The sequence below is a fragment of the Diadema setosum genome, chromosome 20 (genome assembly GCF_964275005.1).
Source record: "Diadema setosum chromosome 20, eeDiaSeto1, whole genome shotgun sequence".
Classification (NCBI taxonomy): Eukaryota; Metazoa; Echinodermata; class Echinoidea; order Diadematoida; family Diadematidae; genus Diadema; species Diadema setosum.
In genome coordinates this window covers 27,551,352-27,576,686 of record NC_092704.1, presented here as the reverse complement: position 1 = coordinate 27,576,686, position 25,335 = coordinate 27,551,352, and the positions used below count along the sequence as shown (strand labels likewise).

Sequence of the window (25,335 nt, the reverse complement as noted above, 5' to 3'; positions counted from 1 at the left end):
TTTCCGAGAGTATATAGACCCTGCTGAAATAAAAGACGAAAGAAAGACAAATATAAACACCAAAGAGAGCTGATGCAGTCTATATACGGACCGGAACCCTTGTATACGGCATGTAGATTTCCGCTTCAATTAGAGCTTTAATGGTACAGACCCGCAGAGTGTTTTCCAAAGAAAAGATGTGTGGAGCGCTATATATCAATCTCCAGAAACCCAGGGTGAACGTCATATCTTATATTTATCCACCTTCAAATACGCATGAAAACAGTGTGTGTGTAATTTTGCGTATGAGTGAGTGCACGCAGGCAATCATATAGCACCCGGTATTTGCTTGACCCGGCAGCGTATTTTTTATTTACACGCAAGCCTGTGGCTTTTCGCAATTTAATTCAATGAAACCGCTTGTGATGCGTCTATGCTTACTCCGCTCAGGTTGCGAAGAGTTCTGTGGGTTACTTTATATACTTGTACAGTGCCTCCGCTCGCGCCGATTCGATTCGTACACGTGCATCAGTGAGTGTGTGAAAGTTTTGCTTGTCGTGGTAGACCTGCATCCAACAAGTCCATGTATACGTACATTGTACTATGTAAACGAGTGAGAGTGCGAAAAACAAGACAATACAAAACAAAAAATTTGAAAGTTATGGAATAGGCTGGTACATGTGCATGTACATGTATCAGAGAGTTCTGAAATAACATGATCGCATAATCTAATGACACCTGAATGGAATGAAATACATTGGAAAATCATGCTTGCCATTTTTCTCATTTTAAAATTAATACATTGTATCAAAAGTACTGTATTTGTCTTTCAGACCCCCCTCACTCTCTTCTTTCCAAAACGTCTCTCATCTCCCGTCTCTCCATACATCATAGTATTCATTGTTCCAAATACAAGCTCTCTCCTATCTCTCTTGACTCCCTCTCATATCACATGATTTCTGTTTCTAAGACCCCTCTATATATACATTGTATGTACATGTATTAACTTTATTTCTCAGACCCCAACCCCCTGTTATATCTGTTGCTATTAAAGGCCCCCAAATCTATCTTCATACTGATGGTATATTATTTTGTTTCTCAAACCTGCCCCGCTCTTTTCTTCATACTAGTTTCAAAGACTCACTCTGCATATTCATTTTCCGACCTCTCTCGGACCCCCTCCTTTTTCAAATTCATGACTCGTGTATTCCTTGCTCGATCACTGCTTGAATTAGCCTATATATATATATCATACAATTTATTTGTTTCTCATACTCTCTCTGTCCCTCCCCCTTCTCTCTTTCTGATTCTTAAACTTTACAATGTTTGTTTAGAAGACCACTTTCTACTCTCTATATACATTGATCAGTTTGCCTAGAAACATGTACAGTCGCTACAGTCTATGTATGAAGGAAAATTACACCACTATTGCATGAAGTCATTATGCACTTTATTCACTTCTTTATATTCAAGCACTTTTTTTTCATGAAGGTACAGATGTATAGTCCAAGAAGTACTGTAATACAAACTAGAAGTATCACCTAATGTGATTAATATATACCCCCAACTAGACACTGAGGCAGTTAGCTCAACTAGCAATGATTACTTTGTATGCTTTTCCTGGAAAAAAAAATGCCATGACAATGTATTATTGAATAAAATTAACAGTACAGTAATGTGTTATTTTGCTCACTCACAATAATGTGCCATATCTCAAGTCATGTGCTCAAAACCTGAGTGAGTAAAGTAAATAAATCAGCAATTTCTATGATTTTCATGAAAATAATGTTACCATGGCAACACAATGTTTGACATTAAGAAAAAAATGAAGTTTGCAAAACTATAGCTGTCACATGTGCCAAATTTCAAGTCAGATGCTCAAAAGCTGAGGGAGTTAGGTGAATTCACAATTGAATGTATGATTTTCTTTCAAATATGCTGTCACCATGTTAGAGCTCACTAATGTCAACAATAATCGACCGCTAATGTCATAACAACCACTAATGTGGTTGTCGAACATGAAGAACATTCTTCATAAATTCATTTGAATTTGGATCGTGCAATATCATAACAACCTCTAATGTCATAACACGTCGACGACAAAATGTCGTAATGACCACTAATGTCATAACATGTCGACGACAAATGTCAAAATCGGATTAACAATAAATGTCATAAAACGTCGACGACTAATGTCAAAATTCCCATTTTTGCTGCAAATGTCACAACACGTCGACCACAAATGTCAACATTTCAAAATTACTGCAAATGTCTTAACGCGTCACAGGGGAGAATCCAGGAATTCCGTAAAGGGGAGGCGCCTTATACAAAAGTAACCCCTCCTTCATTTTCTTTCTCTTTTTTTTTCTTTTAAACAAAAGAAATTAAACGAAAAAAAATAAGGGGGATGGGGTTGCGCCAGCCTTTTATTTTGAAAGGTGTCTCCCCTTTACGGAATTCCTGGATCCGCCCCTGAAATGCAAGCAATGAGTTTTGACAATTGTGGATGATGCAATCGCGAATCGAGAGGGAGCGCATCCCCCTCTGGTGCCCCTTATATTCTTGTTAAAACAACAGAAGTAAAAAAAAAATGGGGGCGGGGAGGGGGGGGGGGTACGCCAGCTTGTGCTTTTGTAGAGGGGCGGCGCGGCGCCCCCCTCCGTCTCTTATATTTTTGTTATAACAAAAAGAAATAAAATGAAATAAAATGAAGCTGGTTGCGCCAGCTTTTGATTTTGTATAAGGCGCCTCGCCTTTATGGAATTCCTGGATCTTCCCCTGTGACACGTTATGACATTTGCAGTAAATTTGGAAATTTTGATATTTCTGGTCGAGGTGTTATGACATTTGTGGTTAATCCGATTTTGACATTTGTGGTCAACGCAATCGCGGATCGAGAGGGGGCGCTTCCCTCTCTTGTGCCCCCTCTCTATATTTGTTAAAACAACAGAAATAAAAAGAAGAAAAGGGGGGGTTCACGCCAGTCTTTGATTTTGTAAAGGCGGCACGCCGCCTTTACGGAATTCCTGGATCCTCCCCTATGACGCGTTATGACATTTGCAGTAAATTTGAAAAATTTGACATTTGTGGTCGACGAGTTATGACATTTTGTGATTAATTCGATTTTAAATTTTGTCGTCGACGTGTTATGACATTAGTGTTATGGCCATTATGACATTTGTCGTCGACGTGTTATGATGATATTATAGTGGTTGTTATGACATTACACGATCCAGATTCAAATGAATTTATTAAGAATTTTCTGCATCGATCATGATATTACAAAAATGAAATACAGTCATTTCTTTTTGTTTACAAGAGAATGAAACATGCAGTGTGTACATCCGAATCTAGTCTTGAAGTTATTAAATGTGGCGTCCCTCAGGGTAGTATATTAGGACCTTTACTTTTCATCATATTACATAAATGATTTTTGTAGATCATCCGACATACTTTCTTTTATACGTTTTGCCGATGATTCAAATATTTTCTTCTCCCACCAAAATCCAATCACTCTACTGTTAATTCCGAATTAAAACAAGGAAAAGTAGAAATTACGCGGTGCGTAATATATGTCCCCGCCGGAAGTAGCATTTTGTAGCAAAATGTGCAATATAGGTAAAAAATCAAGGTCAAAGGTCAAAGAAGTCAAAGGTCAAAATTCTGTGTAAAAGTTTTGAAGCCCTCACCTAGTGCCATCACATAAAGCAAACGGAATCGAAATCGGGTTAGAAATGGCGAAGGAGTAGCATTTTGTAGCCAATGTACAATACAGGTCAAAAATCAAGGTCAAAGGTCAAAGAAGGCAATTAAAGGTCAAAATTCTGTGTAAAGTTTTGAAGCCCTCACCTAGTGCCATCACATGAAGCAAACGGAATCGAAATCGGGTTAGAAATGGCGAAGGAGTAGCATTTTGTAGCCAATGTACAATACAGGTCAAAAATCAAGGTCAAAGGTCAAAGAAGGCAAAGGTCAAAATTCTGTGTAGAAGTTTTGAAGCCCTCACCTAGTGCCATCACATGAAGCAAACGGAATCGAAATCGGGTTAGAAATGGCGAAGGAGTGGCATTTTGTAGCAAAATGTACAATATAGGTCAAAAATCAAGGTCAAAGGTCAAAGAAGGCAAAGGTCAAAATTCTGTGTAGAAGTTTTGAAGCCCTCACCTAGTGCCATCACATGAAACAAACGGAATCGAAATCGGGTTAGAAATGGCGAAGGAGTGGCATTTTGTAGCAAAATGTACAATATAGGTCAAAAATCAAGGTCAAAGGTCAAAGAAGGCAAAGGTCAAAATTCTGTGTAGAAGTTTTGAAGCCCTCACCTAGTGCCATCACATGAAGCAAACGGAATCGAAATCGGGTTAGAAATGGCGAAGGAGTGGCATTTTGTAGCAAAATGTACAATATAGGTCAAAAATCAAGGTCAAAGGTCAAAGAAGGCAAAGGTCAAAATTCTGTGTAGAAGTTTTGAAGCCCTCACCTAGTGCCATCACATGAAGCAAACGGAATCGAAATCGGGTTAGAAATGGCGAAGGAGTGGCATTTTGTAGCAAAATGTACAATATAGGTCAAAAATCAAGGTCAAAGGTCAAAGAAGGCAAAGGTCAAAATTCTGTGTAGAAGTTTTGAAGCCCTCACCTAGTGCCATCACATAAAGCAAACGGAATCGAAATCGGGTTAGAAATGGCGAAGGAGTAGCATTTTGTAGCAAAATGTACAATATAGGTCAAAAATCAAGGTCAAAGGTCAAAGAAGTCAAAGGTCAAAATTCTGTGTAGAAGTTTTGAAGCCCTCACCTAGTGCCATCACATAAAGCAAACGGAATCGAAATCGGGTTAGAAATGGCGAAGGAGTAGCATTTTGTAGCAAAATGTACAATATAGGTCAAAGGTCAAGGTCAAAGGTCACAACTGAAATTCTGTGTAGAAGTTTCAAAGCTCCAATGTAGTGTTATCATATAATGCAAACAGAATCAAAATTGGCTCATAAATGACAGAGAAGTAGCAAATTTAACATTTTGATCACACACGGACGCACACACGGACGGACGCACGGACGGACGGACGGACGGACGGACGGACACACACACGTACGGAGCCCGTTTCATAGTCCCCTGTTCGAACTCGTTCGGCGGGGACAAAAAGTGACTCAATGGATAAGAGCCAACAAATTATTACTGAATCTTCAGAAAACTAACTATATGTTATTCAGTAAGTCTATATAGAAGTTTTACCCACAGATATCATCTTTGATGACATTCACTTAGAGCGTGTATCTCATATAAAGTTTCTCGGTATTACAGTGGACGATAAACTTTCGTGGAAGCCTCATATTATAAATATTAGTAAAATAATTTCGCGTAATATTGGTATTATTAATAGACTTAAATCTCATATCCCGTTGTCTTCTTTGCTGACGTTGTATTTTTCATTAATATTGCCTTATTTAAATTATGGAATCTTAGCATGGGGTATAGTGCCCATCAAACTTTATTAGATAGATTATTGTTATTACAAAAAAAGGCACTTCGTATTATTTGTGGCGTTTCTCCACGTTCCCATGCAGATCCATTATTTGTTAGATATACGATTTAAAAAATCAAAGATTTGTTTTTTCTTACAGCTGGGTCAGTTTACGTTTAATTATAACACAAATGCACTTTCCAGCATTTTTGATTCAATGTTTCCCCGAAATCAATATTTTCATAATTATCCCACCAGGCGATCAAATGAGTTTCATTTACCCCTTCTGAGAACATTATTGGCTCAAAATACATTTATATACACTGGCCATAGATTTTGGAATTCTTTAAGTTGTGATATAAAAAAATCTTTATCTTTGAATTCGTTTCAGCGTAAGTTAAAATATTTTTTGTTGAACTCATATATTAAGATATATACGATTCATTACTTAGCTGGTCTTTACAGCCTAAGGGTTCATCGTCAATCATTGATTTCATCATTGTGTATTTTTTTTACATTATCTTATTTGTATACACTTTGCTCGGCTGACTGAGCTGAAACACCTCAATTCCCTCTTACGATCCCGATGTTTAGCGTGTTGGCTTTTCCTTTCATTTCCTTTTTCTTTCTCTCCTTCCTTTCCATTATTCTTTTGTTTTTTATTACTGTCATGGTATACCCTACTGTAAAGTCATGTAATGTCGTTGTGTTTCTATTGTCTTGTCTATTGTCCTGTCTTGTTCTCTCCTGTCTTTGTAAAAAAAAAAAAAAAAAAGTTTAATGTATTCTCAAGAATCCTTTGAGTGGTTCACAATTTACAAGCATGCTTTTCAGTGAACCTCTCAGTTCTTTCTTTTTTCCCCTCTAAACATAACTTTGTATTCTGCCGGTGTGCATGTATAATTTCCTATTTGTTAACCATTATCTACCATGTAAAGTCGAATACATGCCTATGTTATATCTTCTGATTCATTTCGTGTTATGTTTGACGAAAAAGAAAGAAGGAATGAAATAAATGAAATGAAAATGAAATGAAATGAATATAAAATTGAGATATATCGACAGATTAAAGAAAAGAGTATAATGAGAGAACGCGTCGATAGGGAACCACTCGGAATAAAGAAAATCACTGACTGAATTAACGGAGTGTATAAATGCAGAAGACTGTCGTCAAGTAAGCATATAGCTTGAAGATACGGCAGTCACATTAGTGGTTGTTATGACTCTACTGGTCGATTATTGTTGACATTCATGGGCTCTACACATGGTGACAGCACATTTTGGATGAAAATCTTATGCAATGATATTGTGAATTCACCTAACTCCCTCGGATTTTGAGCATTTGACTTGAAATTTGGCACATGACCACGTGACAGCTATGACATATAGTTGTGCAAACTTCATTTTTTCTTAATGTCAAACATTGTGTTGACATGGTAACAGTATTCTTACTGAAAATCATAGAAATTGCTGATTTACTGACTTTACTCACTCAAGTTTTGAGCACTTGACTTGAGATATGGAACATGTGACTATCAGTGAGCATAGTAACGCATTTTTGTTAATTTTATTCAATGTTGAACAATACATTGTCATAGTATTTTTTTTTAAGAAAAGCATATATACAAAGTGATCATTGCCTGTTGAGCTAACTGCCTCAGTGTTTAGTTTTGGGGATATTAATCACATTGAGTGATAGTTCTAGTTTGTATCACAATACTTCTTGGATATTGGAGGATCCGATTACATCTGTAGTATACCTTCATGAAAAAAAGTGCTTGAACATAAAGAAGTGAATAAAGTGCATAATGACTTCATGCAACAGTGGTGTAATTTTCCTAGATAACATGTGACTGTACATGTTTCTAGACAAACTGATCAATGTAGAGAGTAATAAGTGGTCTTGTAAACAAACATTGTAAAGTTTAAGAATCAGAAAGAGAGAATGGGAGAGACAGAGAGAGTATGAAAAACAAATAAATTGTATGATATATATAGGCTAATTCAAGCAGTGATCGAGCAAGGAATACACGAGTCATGAATTTGAAAAAGGGAGGGGTCCGAGAGAGGTCGGAAAATGAATATGCAGAGTGAGTCTTTGAAACTAGTATGAAGAAAAGAGCGGGGCAGGTTTGAGAAACAAAATAATATACCATCAGTATGAAGATAGATTTGGGGGCCTTTAATAGCAACAGATATAACAGGGGGTTGGGGTCTGAGAAATAAAGTTAATACATGTACATACAATGTATATATAGAGGGGGTCTTAGAAACAGAAATCATGTGATATGAGAGGGAGTCAAGAGAGATAGAGAGAGCTTGTATTTGGAACAAATACTATGATGTATGGAGAGACGGGAGATGAGAGACGTTTTGGAAAGAAGAGAGTGAGGGGGGTCTGAAAGACAAATACAGTACTTTTGATACAATGTATTAATTTTAAATGAGAAAAAAGGCAAACATTTTCCAATGTATATATGATGTTTGTTCCATTCAGGTGTCATTAGATTTAAGCGATCGTGTTATTTCACAACTCTCTGATACATGTACATGCATATGTACCAGCTGTAGCCTATTCCATAACTTTCAACTACTCTCCCTTCAAGCTTTCCATCCATGCTCTGCTTCTCCACTCCTTTTCCCTTCAATCGTTCCTGTCAATATCTAAATTATCAATCAACGGAGATGGAAAAAGTGCAGTTACATTTTTACATTCTGTTAGATTACTCGTCATGTGTAGGCCTATTGTGTCGTTATGCGTTTCAATATCGGGGGGGGGGGGGGGGGGTGGATTGGCTTCACCTTCAGTCCCCCCCCCCCCACATATCAGTAAACGCAAACGTGTATAGGCCTACAATTTACAAAGGCGAAAAATGACCATCTAAATGTAATTCTTTGGGAGTATGCTCAGCGCCCCTACCATCCCTTTAAAAATCACTCCAACCTGTATATATATATGAATACAAATGAATATATATATATATCTATATATATATATATATATATATATATATATATATATATGAATATATATATATATATATATATATATATATATATATGAATATATATATATATATATATATATATATATATATATATATATATATATATATATATATATATATAATATTCGGTCAGTGTAGCCTATTATATACACCCCCATCATACACCAATAATTGGTCTTCCATGGAATGTACCCTCATTTGATGAGATATCACAGAATATTCATTGCTTTTTTATCTCTTTCCTTTTGATTCTCTCTCTCTCCCCCTCTCCTCCTGGTCAGATTTTTTGTTTTGTATTGTTTTCTTTTTCGCACTCTCACTCGTTTACATACGTACATGGGTGTACTACGTCTTGGATGCAGGTCTACCACGGCGAGCAAAACTTTCACAGCGCGTACACACACTCACTGATGAACGTGTACGAATCGCGAGCGGAGGGTTCAGTGCTCACAGAACTCTTCGCAACCAACAACCCTAGTGGAGTAAGCATAGACGCATCACGAGCGGTTTCATTGAATTAGATTGCGAAAAGCCACAGGCTTGCGTGTAAATAAAAAATACGCGACCCGGCAGCCTTAAGTATTTGTTTTCGCCCCCCCCCCCCCCCCTTCACGCCTGTCTCTCTACAACTTGTGTCTTTTTTTTGTGTGCAGTGTCCAACAGATAGAACACGCAGATGAAGCAAAATAAAAAGGACTAGTCCCTTGTTATTCAGTGCAAACTCTTGTATATCGTGCTTTGCTTTTATCGGTAGGAATACTAAGTTACATAGGCCTACTGATGCTGCCATGTATTGTAATAGTACACAAAATACAACTGATTATAATCACGCAAAGGATTTATGAAAATCAAGTAACACGACTAATATCAAGAGAGATATTAAAAATCAAATGCATAAGTTTGAATTTGGCAAGCTTACGAGTTAGTTTACCGAGAGCAGTTTAATGAAACAATCCAATTATGTTCGTACTTTTAAAAAATAACTTGGAGTTGGTCACTCGTGATGACAGGTGAGCTTGTCGAGAACTTCGGATGCAAACATTGAATTAAAGTTCGGATAAACGATTTTTGCGAAACAGACCAATTTGCAATGGTATGTTCAAGAATCTATGGACATTCTTCACCTGACCTAGTAACAACCCTTTCCATTATCCTATATTATAGGCTCTCTGAATTTCAATTAATTCTCAGAGTTCTCTTTGAGGTATTCTGCAGTCGTTGCTTTGTCGGGCAATTTTCAGGAAGGACTCTGGCAAGCCTTTTTTTCACAACAATTATTAATTTTTGTTTTAAAGGTAGGCCTAAGCTTGCTTATTCAAATATGTTGATCAATATGTTGATCAGTCTGGAGTCACCTTTCATCATAATGGCCACAACTGGCCCAAAAGACCAAATGGGAAAAAATAATAGGCCGCTAATAGTGGTCGTTGGTGTATGTCTGATGGACCGATTATGAGCTGATAATAAGGGGATTACCTTTTCATGATGTTATATATTATATTAAGTCTATATTTTGTGTTGAAGCATAAACATACTTTTACACCCGTGCCCCTGTAATGACTCCTGCCCTACTGTTGACCTTCCTTTTTTTTCTTCTTCTTCTTCTTCTTCTGTTTTTTTCCCGACCAGCTCAATACTGACCTGGGAATACTTTCCCCGCCCCCCTCGATCCCCCGCGCCGCCCCCTACTTTCATAGGATCTAAGCTTTCATTCAACAAAATTCACGTCGTACTGTACTCGTCGTGGCTCCCGACACGCTGAGCGTTGCTGGAGATGCCAGGTGCTGTACGTGTGCCTGTCAACGCCCCCTCTCTCGTCGTACAGACCGTTGTGGATCAAGTTGGCATGGTCCCATACCTACACTTTTGCGTAGTGTTGTTTCAGCTTCCATCATAGAAGACAGCAAAAACTGTCTAACTCCATTCTTGAATACTGGTAAGCTGCACTTGGACCCCTAATGGGAGTCATCTGCTGAAAGCTAAAACATGTGTTAGAGTCAGTTTAGCTTCTTTACTATTTTTTATTTTTTCATTCATTTATTTTTACCGTACAATTGCCCAAAGCCAATGCAAAGGCAAAGTAATACAATTTACAATTGCCAATGAATTCGGCTGTGGTGAACATTGTCATTTGATTTGTATCATATTTGTACGACTACTAGCTTAAACTTAGTAAAAACTACTAAATGGTAGTAGTGGGCACATCAAGGATTACAAATCATTACCGACCTACCAACTCATTTGCCTGACGAAGGAAGCCTGACAATTACAATTTGTGTTGGGCAGTACGAATCGATGTATGGGCATGCTTGTTAACACTACTAGTGAGTACTAGACTAGATCTAGACTAGTCAGTAGTAGTATACGGTACCGGTAAGTAAAGTAATTTACAGTAGTATCATATCGCTAACAACATGTACTAGATCTAATCAATTCATTTGTCATGATAATTGCACATTCGATCAACTCCTTACTGACATATAAAGGGTAATATCATTCTCCCTGCTTTCTGAAAGAGGTTAGTCTAGTCAAGGGCTCTTTCATTAAGCTAAAAAAGTGAAATTATTTTGAATTTCAAATTCATGAACTTCTTCCATCAAGATGTTTTCATTGCAACTCATTGACAAATTGCCCTACATCGACGTAAATAAGCACTAAATTGATCAGTGTTTTAGTAGTAGCCGTGACAAAAAATCATGGGCGTACATACTCGAGCAGGATTCGCACCTACGACCTCCTGCTGGAGTATGTACGCCCATGATTTTTTATCATAGCTGCTACTAAAACACTGATCAATTTAGTGCTTATTTACGTCGATGTAGGGCAATTTGTCAATCAGTTGCTATGTTCAATTTTCTTTTAAGTTTCTTTATTATTGTTGTCCACATATGATGTCATAAACTGAAGTAGTCTCCTTATCCAGTCATTATAGAGCCTACTACACCAAAACGTTAAAAATTCATAACTTTTGCATCAATTGTCCGATTTTCCTCTAACTTTCCCTGATGTGTTCTATTAATGTTGCTGCTTTCACCTGTCAATCCACATTGCTTTTTGGGTTTGGGTTTCTTTAACATAAATTCACTCTGCAAAATCTATCATCTTAGAGTACCGTACCACTGCGATGAAGTCATGGTCTTTTGTTAAATAGCTTGGGTTGGTACGAGTATGGTAAGCAACAATAGTGTTCACAGTATGTTTGGGCCATGAGAGATTGCGTAGAACCAGTTTCCGTGGCGATGAATGACTGTGACATCGCACTTTGCTGTCTTTGCTACTCTTTACCCAGTTTGAGTTTGCGGAAACAGAAGAGATCATGATTCAAACATACGTGGAGGGCTTTCATGATGAGGAAGAAGTCTCCAGGATGCGGTACTCGCCCCTCGGCAACACAGGCATGGAAGTTTCTGCTGTAGGATTTGGTAAGATAAGTGTAAAACACTGTTGCACGAAGGTAGTGGTTACTGTAAAAGTAGATAATTTCGCACCAGTAATTTTTTTTTGCGCTTTGCTGAGTAAGATGAACTTCACTTGTTTGTAATTCCACAGAATCAAGACATTACATAGTGGTACATGTAACAAGCAAAAAAAAAAAAGTGTTCATGTTTTGTTTTTTACACTAGTCTCAGGTCATGGGGAATAATAAAAAGATTCCACTTTTAGACTGATAACAAAGGAAAACTCTACTTCTGGTAGATTGCATTGCTTTTGCACCATGTTTTGCATCTTTGGCTCTGTTGAGTGCCAATATGTTTAGTGCTGGGGGAAAAAAATACCCACATTGGAATTTTTTTAATGTGTGGTATTAACATATTGATCCTAATAATGGCAGAATTAACTCAAGTAGCTTTAAAAGTTAGTCATCGAAGATATTTCCTAAGAAGCAGTCTACATCGTCAGATGTAAGGTGCTGTTTGGATTGGAAGAGAAAGTTATTTTAGGAAATGAAACACGAACAGAAAATCTGTCAAATTTCATTGTCCAACAAAACCACAAGTTTAGTCAAACAGCTTTGGATATGAATCTCTTGATTTGACACCAATTCACATTCAGGTCAAAGTCTGACATCTGGAGGACACATTACTGTCCACTGGAGATGATCCATCCCACTGTGTTGCAGTCTTGTGACAGCATGGAAAAACATCTTATTGAATAGTTGCAATAAATCTACCCACTTTTTGCCATAACTGCATGTACAGTTTGTGATGATGAGCTGAGAGATGACAGATGGCTAATGTCAATGATTCACCTCTTACTTACACACTCTCTGATTTTTCTAACAATTTTTTTTTTTCTTCTTCTTTTTGGGGGGGTCAATTTTGTTTCTGTCTTCAGGTGCCTCACCCCTGGGCTTGCCATATTACGGCACGGAGGGCCCCTCTGCGGAAAGATGCAGGGCCACGGTAGAGAAGGCGCTCCGCAGTGGCATCAATTACATCGACACTGCTCCCTGGTACGGCCAAGGCAAGTCTGAAGAGCGACTGGGAGTGGTAAGTGTTGGGACACATTTCCCTCCGTTTGCAGATAAATACAGTGTATAATCTCAAATTGTATTCTTCATGGTGTGGTACAGCAAGTGCATACTAGTACAGTGGACTCCCATTATAGCAAAGTCCTTGGGACTGCCAATTTTCTTTGGTTAAAGTATCAAAATGTCCTTATAACCGAACAAATGAACAATAGATAAACATGTTGTGGCCTGAATTTTTACTTCATTGTAACTGGTATTACGTTATATCTGTGTTCATTATAATGAGAGTGCACTATATTGAAATAGGTTTGTGTTGTGGGTTTGATGTAGACTAGCCTCAAGATTTCCTGTGACGATTCTACGTCTGAAGAGCTTGCTTGATCCATCTTTTACTGGCAAATTATAACAATTTTTCTTGGAAATAGGGAGTGGGGAGAATCTAGTCTAGAGCAATTAACATGTAAGATAAAAGGATATCAAGGTATAAATATATCGTCCAAGACAACTATTATCTCTTTGCTCAACCAGATTTCAACTTAGAGGGACAGGAGAAAGAGAATCAAATTCAATCCCTTTCTTCAGCAGTTCTGTGACTGCTTAAAATTCACTGCAGGCATGGATGGACATTACTTCCATTGACTTTTCCTTCTTAAGTCTTGTTACAGTTTGGGCTACAACTCCAAATGGATATGTTGCTGTAATGGAGAACAAGGAATATATTTTTTTTTCCATCAAGATCAATGGGTTATAGATGCTCTGAAATGTTTAATAAACATACCACAGTATGTTATATTCAAATCTGTTTATTTTAGATATCCATATATTTCTTGATGTACTTGTTTATGAAAAAAAAATGAATGAATAATCACTCCAAAACAATATTCTTCTTGCCTTAATTTTTGTTTATTTTTTTCATTTTTTGCTCGTCAACTGTTGTAGCAATCTTTTTTGCAATACCGGTTAGCTTAGGGTATTAATTCTTCTTTTGCTCCACAAGAATAAGCAGTAGTACGTGATTACCTTGTGAGGATTCATCTTGACTCTGTGAAAATTGGCTTAATGTTGCATCCTGATCATGTGAAGAGTTTGTTTGCAAAAAGTCCATTTTTGAAGATTTTGAAGTACGGTCTCTGTCATAAAGTACAGAATAATACCTCTTAAATGATATATTGGTCACTACATATAAAGGTACATTTTTGAAGTTATGGTCAAAAGAAGCAAAAAATTTCCTATTATTCTCTTTATTTTTCTTGACCTTTAATCGCAAATATCTCCATTTGACAAATATGGACTTACCGGTTTTTGCAAACAAACTCTTCATGTATTTGTGCAAAGGCACTAAAGGGCATTCCGCGAGAGAGTTACTTCATCGCCACAAAGGCAGGCCGCTACGAGACAGATGTGGAGAAAATGTTCGACTTCACGGCGGAACGCACCGCTCGCAGCGTGGACGAGAGTCTTGCTCGGCTCGGTTTGGACTGCGTCGACATCATCCAGGTTGGTGCATTCCCCATGCGTCGTTTTAAAACCCAGCTAGCTCGGAGATACCGTGGATTGGGAAGGCTGGCCCGGCTCAGATACTTTCGAGAATTCCTGTAACAAATTGTGTATAGCTTTATCATATCCTTGCGAGTGTACACACACATCTGAGGAATCTAGACCAGAGTTGACCATTACCGATGAGTGTTCATTTTGATGTGCATATTTGCTGGTTGGTGCTATTTGTGATTTGTTAATGTACCCCAATGGGCAGCAAATAAATTGGGCCATCATCCCCACGCTACTAAGTCTTAAACGCTTTTTGTGCTTTGTTCGCTGATTGCCAGGCGTGCAGGTAGGTTTTCTTCACCGATCGACACAATAGGGAGCTTTAGATTTTTGTGACGCATACATTCAGAGCAAAAAAAAAAAAAAGCTGTTCTGCTCATGTGCAAATTTGCTTGTAATGTCAAAATCAACCGTGCGTCGTCTGAGTTCGCACTGTCAGTTCTGGGCTATTTTTGCGTCTGTTCAAATTCACGCCACAGAGAGCTACGTGATGTAATGATCCTATGGGGACACCATTTCACTTTGTGTAGGCTGCGTCCTTGAGCAATCTAGAGCTACTTGGCAACACGACGCAGGGAGAGAGGAAAATGGCCAATGCAATTGTCTTAAAGGCATAATTTACCATTTGCAGATGAAATAAAAACCAAGCATTAATGCTTCAAAATAGTTCTAGAATGTGAGTTAGGGATATAAACAACCAATGTTTAAAAAAAATGAATCCGTATAATTGAAGTTAAAGGTCCTGTTTACCTTTGGGAACAGTGATTTAAAAAACAATCAAGATATGACATTTAATCAATATGTGTAGGTCTGTTGTACCACAAAACATCCTATCATATAAAATTTTTGCAATAAAGCCTAAAAACATGAGGAGATATCTGTATTTTCTCAATAAACCGTAACTGTAGACGGTTTAGTCTGGAAACATTTTTATTTTAACTATTGTTCACATTTTGTATATCTAACAATACTTATCATCAATTTTACGGATTCAAATTTTTTACAGTTGTTGTTTCTATCCCTAACTCACATTTTAGAACTATTTTAAAGCACTAATGCTAGGTTTTTGTTTCATCTGCAAATGGTAAATTATGCCTTTAAGTGTTGTTAAATACACAAAATGTGAACAATGGTTATGATAACAATGTTTCCATACTAAACCGTCTGCAGTAACAGTTTATTGAGAAAAATAATGATATCTTCTTATATATGAGGTTCTATTGCATAATTCTTAGTTGGTAGGATGTTTTGTGATACAACTGACCTATGCATATGCATCAAATGTGATATCTTGAACATGATATCTTGAACATTTTATTTAAATCACTGCTGCCAAAGGTAAACAGGACCTTTAAACTGCTGCATCACAATCTAAAGCTCAACTCGTTTTATTCTATTTTTCAACCTGTTGATCATGTCGATATGACAACTTCCCATAGGTTCCAGGAACATCAGTTCCTATGGATGCAAAGGGTTATGATACATTATCTCTCTGTATTCTTGTTTGTGTTTATTGTGCTGATTTTTCTTTGTTGTTTTTTGTTGTTATTTCTTCTTCACTTCTTCTAGGCTCATGATGTTGAGTTTGCTCCAAGCCTTGAAGTTGTGCTGGAAGAGACTCTACCAGCATTGGCGAGGGCAAGGGATGCTGGGAAGGCGAGATTTATTGGTATTACAGGCTACCCCATCAGTACTCTAAGGTGCGTTTCTTGTAATATCCAGTCCCACATACAGTTGCTAAAGAGCACTGGCCGAGTTGGTTTAGGTCAACGTTTGATCCTCTCAACCCATCCAATCTAAGAATCATAAACCTGTGGTTTGATGTTAGGGCTTTTTTAGCATTTAAAAGATAATTTTAATTATTGCTTGTATTATCATGAGGTATTGTTATTCAAAAAAAAAAAAAAAATCACTTCCATTAGAGCTCAGTTGTGGTCATATAGACGTATCATTGAAAATGTTAGTTTCAGAATTATTAAAAGCCTGTATATCACTCAATCTATAGCTGTTTCCTATATTGTCAACATGTTTAGATGATTTTCGTTCTGTGTGAAATTGCAAAATTCTATTTGTTTGTTTTTTTTACTGATTTTGTACAAATGTAAGTTCTTTCATACTGCTTTACATCACGTCATCATCTATAATAGCTCAGCTGCTGTATAAAGGTGTGTCTGCACTGCAAAAATAATAATAATGAAAAACTTATGTCTGCTTAATTGCACTTTAAATTCCATACATGACCCTGCATCACAAAACCAACAAAACGTCTCCAAACATCAATTTTTAGTTAAGGGCAGATTCTGAAAGAGGAGACTCTAAGCTTTAAAAAGATGCATAACTCAAATCAAATGGACTCTCCTAACCTATCTAAATATTTGAAAGAAAGCACACACTCTGGAAAGGTGTGAACTGAGAAAAGAGGCTCTAAAGTGCAGTGTCTATTCAAGCGCTTAATCTTCACCAGGCCGTGCTAGCTGTGCGATAAATGGGACAAAGACAGGCTGTAAACCACCGGAGCAACAACAATGAAGGAATTACCAGATTTCACGAGGAATGACAATTGAACAGATAAGAATAGATTCATCCTACTGAAGGTTCCACATCACCTAGCACAATCTTATACCCAGATCAGTGAGCACAGAATGTGAAAACCTACAGCAAGCTGATGAACATGACAGATGCATTCTGTTGTACAGATGAACGCATTCTGTTGTACACATTAATGCACTCTGTTGCACACATGAACGCAGCATGTTGTACACATGAGTGCAGTATGTTGTACATGTGAAAGCAGAATGTTGTACACATGAATGCAGCATGATTTTTATTCACGTGAACACAGCATGCCACATGGGTAAAGAATGGGGTATGAAGAAGACCAGTGTGTCGATGGACTGGTTCTTCTTCAATAGTTTGGACACTGGGAAGGGGGGAGCTATAAGTAAAAGCCCCCTCAACATTCATAAGTTTTTTTTTGTGTGTGTGTGGGTTTTTTTTTTCCTGCAGCAGAAAAAGATGTGACTCTGAAATTGCATGTATTTTTTTCTTTCACATCTATGGCACATTTCAAAGGTGCATAGTCCCGGTGTTTTAGTCAAATGCGTACGCGGGCGCACGGCGCAAGTTTCCTATAGAGACCTATGCTATCGACTCCTCTTTGGCGCTTACGCTGTGGCCCACTTCCCAGAGTCCGAAGAAGTCTGATCCACTGTAGTCAGTGGTCCGATCACTGGCTCATGATTCGGCCGAGGGGGGTGACAGCTTTAGCAAACTTCAAACACATGCACGCACCCTGGCATTACTACAGACTCTGTGATGCGCAGAGAAGACAACGAAGGCAACGTTACTTAGCAACACCTATGCGCTTTACTCTTGATGGCAGCTCAACTTCGGCAATCTTCGTATCAATGCTAACGGTGATCGGCAGTATCATTAACAGCACCCTCTACACTACCGGGGGGGGGGGGGGGGGGGGTGTTTCATAAAGCTGTTCGTAAAGTTACGAATAACTTACGAGAGACTGGTGATTAGTTCTTGTGCTGAATTATGGAAATTCTGATAAGTATAGCACATAAGAACTGATCACCAGTCGCTCGTAAGTTGTTCGTAACTTTACGAACAGCTTTATGAAACAGGGCCCGGGACTATGCACCTTTCAGGCCCGGTTTACACAAATCAGGGGCAGTTTCCAATTATTTTTGTGGGTAAATTATATGAGTTTTACAAAATTGTTTTCAGAAGAATCTCTTTTTGTATGTTTTTCTTCGCATTACATTCCTTTTGGCTATCATAAACTATTAAACTGAGTAATGCAATGAAACACTAAAGAATTACAAACAAGGAATTATAAAATTGATTAAACACAAAGAATTGAGAAAGAAAGAGAGAAATAATAAACATTAATCTCTCTCTTTTTATGCCTCCGCAACGAAGTGGCCGGAGGCATTATGTTTTCGGGTCGTCCGTCCGTCCGTCCGTCCGTCCGTACGTCCGTACGTCCGTCCGTACGTCCGTCCGTCCCGTTTTGTTTTTGTCGATATCTCAAGAACCGTGTGGTGGTTTTACATCAAGCTTGGTATGAGGGTATATCCTTGGGGGATAATACTTTGTGTGGATTTTAGGGTCACAGGGTCAAAGGTCAAAGGTCACAGGTTATTTTGTGAAAAAAAATTTGAAATTTCATGTTTTTCTCCATATCTCGCAAATGGTTCAAGGTATCTTCATGGAACTTAGTATATATGCTTGTACCGATGGGCAGTGATTATCTAGGGAAGTTGGGGGTCATGGGTCAAGGTCAGGGGGTCAAAGGTCAAGGTCAACTCTTCAAAATATCACTACTTTCCTTAAAATGAAATATGCCTGAAGGTTTTTTTTTTTTTTAACTTGATGTATGGCATGTATTACCCAATATATATTTTTGGGGAAGTTTCTTGCCAAAAGGTCAAAGGTCAAAAGGTAAAAGGTCAAGTGAAAGTGCTAAATTGCACTTTTTCCTCCATATCTCTAAAGTAACTCAAGGTGTCATCTTGAAACTTACATATTTATGCATGTTCAACCTAACAGTGATTCTCTTTGGAACTGTGAGGTCAAAAGTCAAAGGCCAGGTTTAGATAATGCTATTTTCCCATTTGATACTGAAATTATACTTTTTCTCAATACCTTGAAAATTACTCAATGCATAAACTTATAAAAGGGTCAAAAGTCAAGTAAAAATCATCAGTTCCCCAAATACCTGCACTCTGACATTTTAATCATTCATCCAATTGAACGTAGTTCTAGGAAAGTGAACATTCAGCACATTTGTGTCAAACCTGTCATTTTAATATTTTGCCAATTGTGTGAAACTGTCATCACACATTGTCAAGACATTGTACTATAGACCTATTAGTAGAACCATGCATTATGGCGGAGGCATATCAGTAGCCATAGCGATATATCTAGTTTTTTAAGTATTCATTTGTTGCTAATATGCATAAGCGTTTTACATTTTGATTTTCGGCATACAGTATATTGTAAAAACATACACTAGATATCTCCTTTTTTTATGCCTTCGCAACGAAGTGGCCGGAGGCATTATGTTTTCGGGTCGTCTGTCCGTCCGTCCGTCCGTCCGTCCGTACGTCCGTCCGTCCGTACGTCCGTCCGTACGTCCGTCCGTCCGTCCCGTTTTGTTTTTGTCGATATCTCAAGAACCGTGTGGTGGTTTTACATCAAACTTGGTATGAGGGTATATCCTTGGGGGATAATACTTTGTGTGGATTTTAGGGTCACAGGGTCAAAGGTCAAAGGTCAAAGGTTATTTTGTGAAAAAAAAATTGAAATTTCATGTTTTTCTCCATATCTCGCAAATGGTTCAAGGTATCTTCATGGAACTTAGTATATATGCTAGGGAAGTTGGGGGTCATGGGTCAAAGGTCAAGGTCAACTCCTCAAAATATCACTACTTTCCTTAAAATGCAATATGCCTGAAGGTTGTTGTTTTGTTTTTTTTTACTTGATGTATGGCATGTATTACCCAATATATATTTTTGGGGAAGTTTCTTGCCAAAAGGTAAAAGGTCAAGTGAAAGTGCTATTAAAATTGCACTTTTTCCTCCATATCTTGAAAGTAACTCAAGGTATCATCATGAAACTTACATATTTATGCATGTTCTACCTAACAGTGATTCTCTGTGGAACTGTGAGGTCAAAGGTCAAAGACCAGGTTTAGATAATGCTATTTTCCCATTTGATACTGAAATTATACTTTTTTTCAATACCTTGAAAATTACTCAATGCATAAACTTATAAAAGGGTCAAAAGTCAAGTAAAAATCATCAGTTCCCCAAATACCTGCACTCTGACATTTGAATAATTCATCCAATTGAACCTAGTTCTAGGAAAGTGAACATTCAGCACATTTGTGGCAAACCTGTCATTTTAATATTTTGCCAGTTGTGTGAAACTGTCATCACACATTGTCAAGACATTGTACTATGGACCTATTAGGAGAACCATGCATTATGGCGGAGGCATATCAGTCGCCGTAGCGATATATCTAGTTTTAACTTACAAGTAGAAAAAAACAAGCCCCAACCCCCAAGCAGCTTCAAAATGTACTGCCTCCAAAACCCCAGTGTGGTATTGTATGGATGCAGATGATTGCATAATCCTGAATTAGAGAAGTCGTGTCTTGATGACGGTACAAAGTTTAAGAGAAAAATGACAAAAATAAAGACAAAAAGAACTAGAAAAGCACTCTGAGAGCATAGACCTCCGCCAAGCAGCTACTCTATTTCCACCGATGATCCTTACTCTTCCACAGAGATCAGTGATTTCCACCCATACGTACTAGTATGCATGCTAAAAAATTGCCCAGTTTCCCGATAGAGAAGCCCTTGTTATGTCATAAGCCCTCAGCTGTCTTTTTGTTCATTGGTTTGATTTTGTGTGTGTGGGGTTTTTTTTTTCAACTTTCATATAACATTTGCACAACAAAGTATATAATATACAAATCATGCTTTATTCTGGAAACAAATGAAAATTTGGTCACAATTATTGTTCACATTTTAGTTTAGTTTTATCATATAGGCCTAGGCATCCCTCTTTTCCTTTATTTGGTATTATCAATTTATCTGATCTTAACTTCTTATCTGCTCTCCGTTTCTCATTCACAAACACCGATTATTCGGGGCTTTAGCACAGCCACACAAGCTTGCTTTTATGTAGGTCCCGTCACACTTCTCTATGTACAACCTGAACTGTAATTTTGATTTCGACCAGTTATCATTATAAGTACTGTGTATATTATGTAATTTATATTCTTTTGTTTGCTTATTATTGACAATGTACTAGAATTTCTGCTATCATTTTTATGTAACATTACGGAAGAAGTATGAAATAAACTAAAACTGAAATTGAAACTATGTATCTCACATTCTTTCCAGGGAAATAGTTGAGCGGAGTAAAGTGAAGATAGACACAGTGCTGTCCTACTGCCATTTAGATCTCAACGATTCATCCCTCCTCCAACATATTTCATTCTTCAAGGTTAGTTTGTCCTTAAAAGTACAACTTTTTGTCTGTTTTTGTTTTTGTTTTTGTTTTTTATTTCATTTTCCCACGCCACAAGTGCTAAAAAGAGTAGCCCATCTTCTTTGGGACCATGATTAAAAGTCATGAAATTAGTCATCCCCAGTACTGTTACAACACCATTTGTGCATTGCTGGAAAAAAAAAAAGATCTCAAAAAAGATTTGAGGTAAAACCCAATAAGACATAATTCATATTCATCATCATCATCAGATGTTACAGTACTCTTTGTGTATTCCATGGACTAACTGTACAAAAATTGTAATTTAACTTATGGCGTATTCAGTGCACCAAATACTGTAAAAGTGGATATTTTCGCGCAAGTAATTTTTCGCGATTAGCTGGGTGAGAAGAGTTTCGCGTGTTTTTAATTCTGCGGAATCAAGACACCAAGTACAGGAACATACGGCAAGCAAAAATATTCGCGTGCTTTTATTTTCGCGCTACTTTCTGGTTGCGCGAAATGCGCGAAAATTTCAACACCGTGAAAATTTCCACTTTTACAATAGTCTTCTTTTAATGAGTGTAATATATATAGTTTTGGTTTGTGTGTTTTGTGACTTTTTTTTGTCTGCTTTTACACCTAGTACGTGCACTCAGTCTTTGCATTTTGTACACACTCCCTAAGTTATTATTGAAGAATTTCCTGAACCTTTCCATTGATGTTCATCATACTTTTTTTTGGATAAGAAACATTTCAGGGCCACAGCAGGTCAGTTGGTCAGATCAATACGTCACACCAAATGTCATATGTCATGCCGTCATATTGTAGATGGGGCATTCAAGTATTCATTCATTTGTTCATTCATTTATTTGTACTTTTGATTATTCACATTCATTCATTGAATCTTTTCTTCAATCACCTTTTCCCTTCATTCATTCTTTTCCACTCTCAATTTGATACTGTTTATATCACGGCTCTCAAGAAATTGGTGAGTTTGTCACAAATATGCACCAGTGTTGAAGGCCAGTCTCTTAGACTTTGCTCTACCATAAAAAAAGAAATTTCTCATGCACGAAACTTTCATGACTTTCATAAAGAACCAAAATTCACAAAAGCAAAATGTATATGAAAGTTTTTTTTTTTTTTTTGTCTGCACAATGCATGTTTATGTAGTATACTCATAAGTTCTTCATGGTCAACAATTTGGCCCGAATTCACTAAGGTGGTACAGTGCACTCCTGTTATAACGAACACGGTTATAACAAAATTCCGGTTACAACGAAGTAAAAATTCAGGCCGCGACATTATCCACTCTATGTGTTTTTATTTTTCATTTATTCGGTTATAATGAAATTTCGATATAACGAAAGAAAACTGCCGATCCCTAGGACTTCATTACAACGGGAGTCCACTGTACAATTGAAACCATGGTTTAAATCATGGACAAAGGCCGTAGTATTGTATGAGGCACCAAGTGTCGCATGGCCTATTTCGTTTCGAAATCAGTCATTTCATCAATTTTGTCACCGAAATGTTAACATTAGGTCGATGAAATGGTCATTTTGTCGACGAAATGACTGATTTCATAACAAAATAGGCCATGCAACGCTGGGCGCCCCCCCCCCCCCAAAAAAAAAAAATACTGTCTTTGTCCATGGTTTAAACCATGGTTTCAATTTTACCACCTTTGTGAAAAGGGTCATCAGCTCCAATTCGCATAGGTTTCATGCCAGGAATAAATATTTCTGGTTTTAACTGTATTGTCACTTTTTTTTCTTCATCTGCCCCCCCCCCCCCCCTCCCCCACCGTAGGAGAGAGGAATAGGGCTGATATCAGCCTCGCCCCTCTCCATGGGCCTGCTCACCCCACAGGGGCCCCCTGCCTGGCACCCTGCCTCCGCCGAGGTGAAAGAGACGTGTCTGGCTGCCTCCAGTTACTGTCGGGAGCACTCCGTGGACTTTGCCAAACTTGCCCTGCATTTTGCCTTCTCCCATCGCGATGTCTCCACGGTCCTGGTTGGACTGGATCGGTCAGTCCAATCAGTCGTTGGCAAAGTTAAACACATTAATTCGTGGAAACCTGTTAATTCTGTGGTGTGGTGCTGGTAAACTCTGAAAGTGTAATTCTTGCTACTCATTGGTACTGTTGCATGGGGTATCTTGAGTGAGAGATTCCCTTTGATTTGAGCCTTTTCTTGTTCATATATTTAATCATTTCTTTCTTTTCAAGGATTTCAGAAAGGTTGTAATGGCTAGATATATAACTGAATCTTAAATTGGCGGTGCAGTGCAAAAGATTGAAGTGCCTGTTTCTTAGCACATTATTGTAAAGTTTGGTTTTTTTCCTGAATCGTGTTGGTATTGTGTCAAAAAGGCTGCAGGGATGGATTGCTTAGTTCATAAAAAGAAATGTCACAAGAGTCTCAATAAAGGATATAGTGTAAACCTAAAACTAATCAAGAACGAACTAAAGTAAACAAACAAGCAAGTTGAGAGCACAAAAAGTATATTATTATATATTTAGACTTCATACTGCAGAGTTCTGAAAACACTGTCATGTTCAATTTTCTTCTTTTTTTTTTCTCCACTCGTTATTACACAAACAGGCCTGAGTACGTGGAATCAAATTTGAACGTTGCACACAACAAGCTGAGTGATGCAGAGGAGAAGGCCTTGTTGCACATCCAGGAAAGGTAGCGATTACAAATATTTCTGTCCCTTGTGTCATAAATCTGTTCTTGTATACAATTTTAATAAGACTTCACATTTTGATTAATAGTCCATGGTATGCAGTTGCCGTCGCATGGTTTCCATTGTCTTGCAATGAACTGGCCCTGAGTTGGAGTACCGAACCAACCTTCTTATACATTTCTTTGTCAACTAGGACAAAGCTGATGAAAGAGAATCTCTGCTAAGATGTGTCGAATGCTATAATGTGATAAATGTGAGCGCATGTGGTATATTTGTATCACATAAAAGTATGTTGTTATTAGGACCCTTGATTATTTTCCTTATTGTGATTAATACTACCACCACTATACAGCTATGACTCTTATCATCATCATCAGTTGTAGTATAATGATAGTGGCTGCTTGTATAGCACACAGGTCCACATTTTAGTGCTCATGGCACTTCAAAAATGAAAAGACAGATCACTACTACTACTACTACTACTGCTACTACTACTACTACTACTACTACTACTACTACTACTACTACTACTACTACTACTACTACTTCAACTACTACAACTACTACAACTACTACTACTACTACTACTACTACTACTACTACTACTACTACTACTACTACTGAGGAGGAGGCCTAGGGGAAGGCTTAGTAGTAGTAGTAGTATTTAGTAGTTGTTGATATGTAAGTACTAGTAGTAGTAGAAGTAGCTGTAGTAGTAGTAGTATTTAGTAGTTGTTGATATGTAAGTACTAGTAGTAGTAGAAGTAGCTGTAGTAGTAGTAATAGTAATATTACTAATAGTAGTAGCAGCAGGAGTAGATGTAGTCGTAGTAGTAGTAGTAGTAGTAGTAGTAGTAGCAGTAGTAGTAGAAGTAGCAGTAGTAGTAGTAGATGCTGTAGTAATACTTACTGTAGTAATAGTAGCATTGTAGCCTTTTGAAGAAGAAAAAAAAAAAAAACATATGTATATTTATATATATTTCCTCATGTATTCTTATATATGTTTCCATTGTCTCTGTATAAGGTACTTCCCATCTGGATTGAGTCGATCGTGGGAAGGGACAGAGGTTAACAAATACTGGCAGAAGCTCAAGGCGAGGCGTGCGCAGCAGCCAGGAGTAGGAGTGGCTGGGGGCGAAACCAGCTGAGTGCTCTACACTCC

At 37.7% G+C, this 25,335-nt stretch overlaps 1 protein-coding gene across 1 annotated transcript; it reads left to right on the top strand.

The window, feature by feature from the left end:
- Positions 1 to 11,765: 11,765 nt before the first annotated feature.
- LOC140243843 (uncharacterized) lies at positions 11,766 to 25,335 on the top strand. Its single transcript, XM_072323515.1, has 8 exons — positions 11,766 to 11,871; positions 12,785 to 12,939; positions 14,256 to 14,417; positions 16,038 to 16,168; positions 21,395 to 21,497; positions 23,295 to 23,512; positions 24,089 to 24,175; positions 25,198 to 25,335. The coding sequence occupies exons 1-8, from the start codon at positions 11,766 to 11,768 to the stop codon at positions 25,319 to 25,321; spliced, it is 1,086 nt and encodes a 361-aa protein (XP_072179616.1). The 3' UTR covers positions 25,322 to 25,335.

Coding starts and splice junctions, on each gene's coding strand:
- LOC140243843 (XM_072323515.1), top strand. CDS start 11,766: ATGATTCAAACATACGTGGAGGGCTTTCATGATGAGGAAGAAGTCTCC. Junction 11,872..12,784: donor AGTTTCTGCTGTAGGATTTG/GTAAGATAAGTG, acceptor TTCTGTCTTCAG/GTGCCTCACCCCTGGGCTTG. Junction 21,498..23,294: donor AACATATTTCATTCTTCAAG/GTTAGTTTGTCC, acceptor CCCCCACCGTAG/GAGAGAGGAATAGGGCTGAT.